This window comes from Montipora foliosa, chromosome 1 (genome assembly GCF_036669935.1).
Source record: "Montipora foliosa isolate CH-2021 chromosome 1, ASM3666993v2, whole genome shotgun sequence".
Classification (NCBI taxonomy): Eukaryota; Metazoa; Cnidaria; class Anthozoa; order Scleractinia; family Acroporidae; genus Montipora; species Montipora foliosa.
Genome location: NC_090869.1, coordinates 50,832,538 through 50,835,037, shown reverse-complemented (window position 1 = coordinate 50,835,037; position 2,500 = coordinate 50,832,538). Strand labels below are relative to the sequence as shown.

General features: G+C 41.8%; 1 protein-coding gene across 3 annotated transcripts in view; it reads left to right on the top strand.

The window, feature by feature from the left end:
* LOC138000605 (solute carrier family 22 member 15-like) overlaps positions 1-2,500 on the top strand; it is a 32,810-nt gene that overhangs the window by 16,350 nt on the left and 13,960 nt on the right. For all 3 annotated transcript variants that reach the window (XM_068847147.1, XM_068847154.1, XM_068847140.1), the window contains exon 2: positions 781-1,154. In XM_068847147.1, the coding sequence (XP_068703248.1) occupies positions 783-1,154 (372 nt within the window). In that variant the 5' untranslated portion in view covers positions 781-782. The remainder of the gene's footprint in view (positions 1-780; positions 1,155-2,500) is intronic.

Genomic DNA, 2,500 nt, shown 5'->3' with positions numbered 1-2,500 from the left:
CTTGCAAAATATCAAAACAGGGTAATGATCTGTGTTTAGTGTAATGCTATTCGGAAACAACTCAACTGAAACTTTCTTCATTGATTTATCGAGTGGAATTCAGCCTCGGAATTATTTTCCGTGTGTTGCTTTCGCTGATGAAAATAGCTATATTGATATCGGCGCTATACAAGTTTATTATTATTATTATTAGCACCGCACTTTGCATAACTACCGGAAGCAGATGTTAGAACGGAATTCTCAGTTTTTTCACGATGCTTAGTTCGGAAGTCGATTTATCTTTTCCAAATTCTTATACCAAAGTACTTTGCAAGAGCAAAGGGAGACAAAATATCTTTTCCCCGCCGAAAGTAACGTTTAATTACGTTGTTTATTATTCCTCTACTAGTCCGATACTTGGCTCTCTGGTCGGATACTGGGCAACAATGCACATCTGTAAAAATGCAAATTTCACCGGCGGAAACCAATGTAAAAACGCAAAGCTTGTTTTCTCATATTACAGACTAAATTTGCTTTTTCCAGGGCCAAATTTCACACCTCTTGCGGCTAAGGAAGGTAAATTATAGCAGTTTTAAACTGAAGTGGTCGGATAGTGGGCAGCATACTATATCTGTGTGCCAGCTCAAGACTAGACGGAGCCGCTCTTTTAATTATTTGTTTTAATATTGTCATCCGGCTTCTGTAGTATTTGAGTGAACAAAATTCCGTTTCTAAGTAATTCTTGATTATTAGCATTCATCTTCAGCCAGAATAATACAGCTCCATTTTATTATTTTCCAGAAATGGGTTTGACCGCCGACCAAGTCTTCGATGAGATCGGCAGTTTTGGGCGCTTCCAGCTCTACATACTGATCCTTTTCAACATCTTGGAGTGGTTTTGGTTTGGATGGCCCGTCTTACTTATGACATTTATCGCTGCTGAACCCAAATGGAAGTGTGTCAGTAACCAGGGCAACAACTTCAGCGGTAACAGCAGTTTCAACGCTAGCATCACTATCAACTCCAGCTTGAATGGCAACTCAAGTAACATCATTACCCCTCTGTGTCCACTGACAAAACCCGTGGGGCCTGGGCACGACGACTACGATTATCGTTGCAAGATTCCAAGGGACTTGTGGGAGTTTGAAGACACATTTACTTCCGTTGTGACTCAGGTAAACAGATATGTCCATCATTTTGTTTTCCAGAATTATCGCTCAAGTGTCCCTATAACCTTACACCTTAGGTAAACATGAAAGTTCAGATCTAAACGTTTCTCTATTCCTTACCCCCAGTGTTGTTGTAAATAGGTGGTTGCTTGGCGTGATATTTATGAAAATTGAGCTTGCTTGTAAAGAGCTGAATCACTGGGCATGCGTGCCCATGCGTTACACGTACCCACTCTGAAACTTCAACTCTGAAGCTAACTGAGAAGGTGGCTCGTGACCCTTTCACGAATTCCTAATAGAGAAATCCCGTAAATGCTTTCCCGCCGGAGGGAGTTCTTTCACTGGAATTCGAATTCATTTTTGCCAAAGTGCGCTAAAAGTCTCGGATAATAGCACTTCAGATCCAACGAGGGCACCAGTTCCCGAGCAAAGAACCTCCTGATCCTGATTCGGGGCCTCCTCTTACCTGGATTTAGAGGCCATTCGCACTTTTCTTTTAAGAAAACTGTCAAAGGTCATGTTTCAATCAAACACCGTTCTTCACTGCCGTAATTCACGTTAGCGAACCGATTGCTCAATCTTAGCTTGTATCTGGCTGATTTCTTTGCATGGCCAGCGTTAAAACCCGGAATACTAAACTAATTACTATCAGGAAACACATACTATGCATACTGGGCATGCGTGCTCATACGTTAGACGTTCCACTCAGAAACTTAAACTTTGAAACTAACTGATAACGTGGCTCGTGACCCTTTCACGAATTTCCCAATAGGGAAATGCCATAAATGGTTTCCCACCGGAGGGAGTTCTTCTGCTTGAGTTCATTTTCAAAGTGCGCTAAACGTCTCTCGTAATGGCGCTTAAAATCCATCCAGAGCTCCAGTTCCCGGTCAAAGAACCTCCTGATCCTGATCCACCGTTTACCTGGACTCAAACGCCACCGCTCTCTTGTTTTCAGAAAATTGTGAAAGGTCACATTTCAATCAAACGCCGTTCTTGGCTGCCTTAATTCACTTAACCAATTGCGCAGTCTTTGCACGTATTTGGCTGATTTCTATGGCTTGTTTTAAAACCAGAAACATTGAAAACCTGCCGGAATACCGAACTAATCACTATCACGAAAATGAGATAAACGATAATGATAATGATAATGATAACAACGGAAAATTTCGTCATCTTGGTTTTTGACGAGAACTCCGTTACAGAGGCGCTATTCTCAACGGTCAGCGGGAAAGCAAGATGACAGACTAGAAGCGAGGACCTCTTAATTACTTATACTCTTTTCGTACTTTATTTTTGGTGTTCCGGGATGTTCTTAGTGACATGCAGGGTCGTACCTCTTATTGAACACT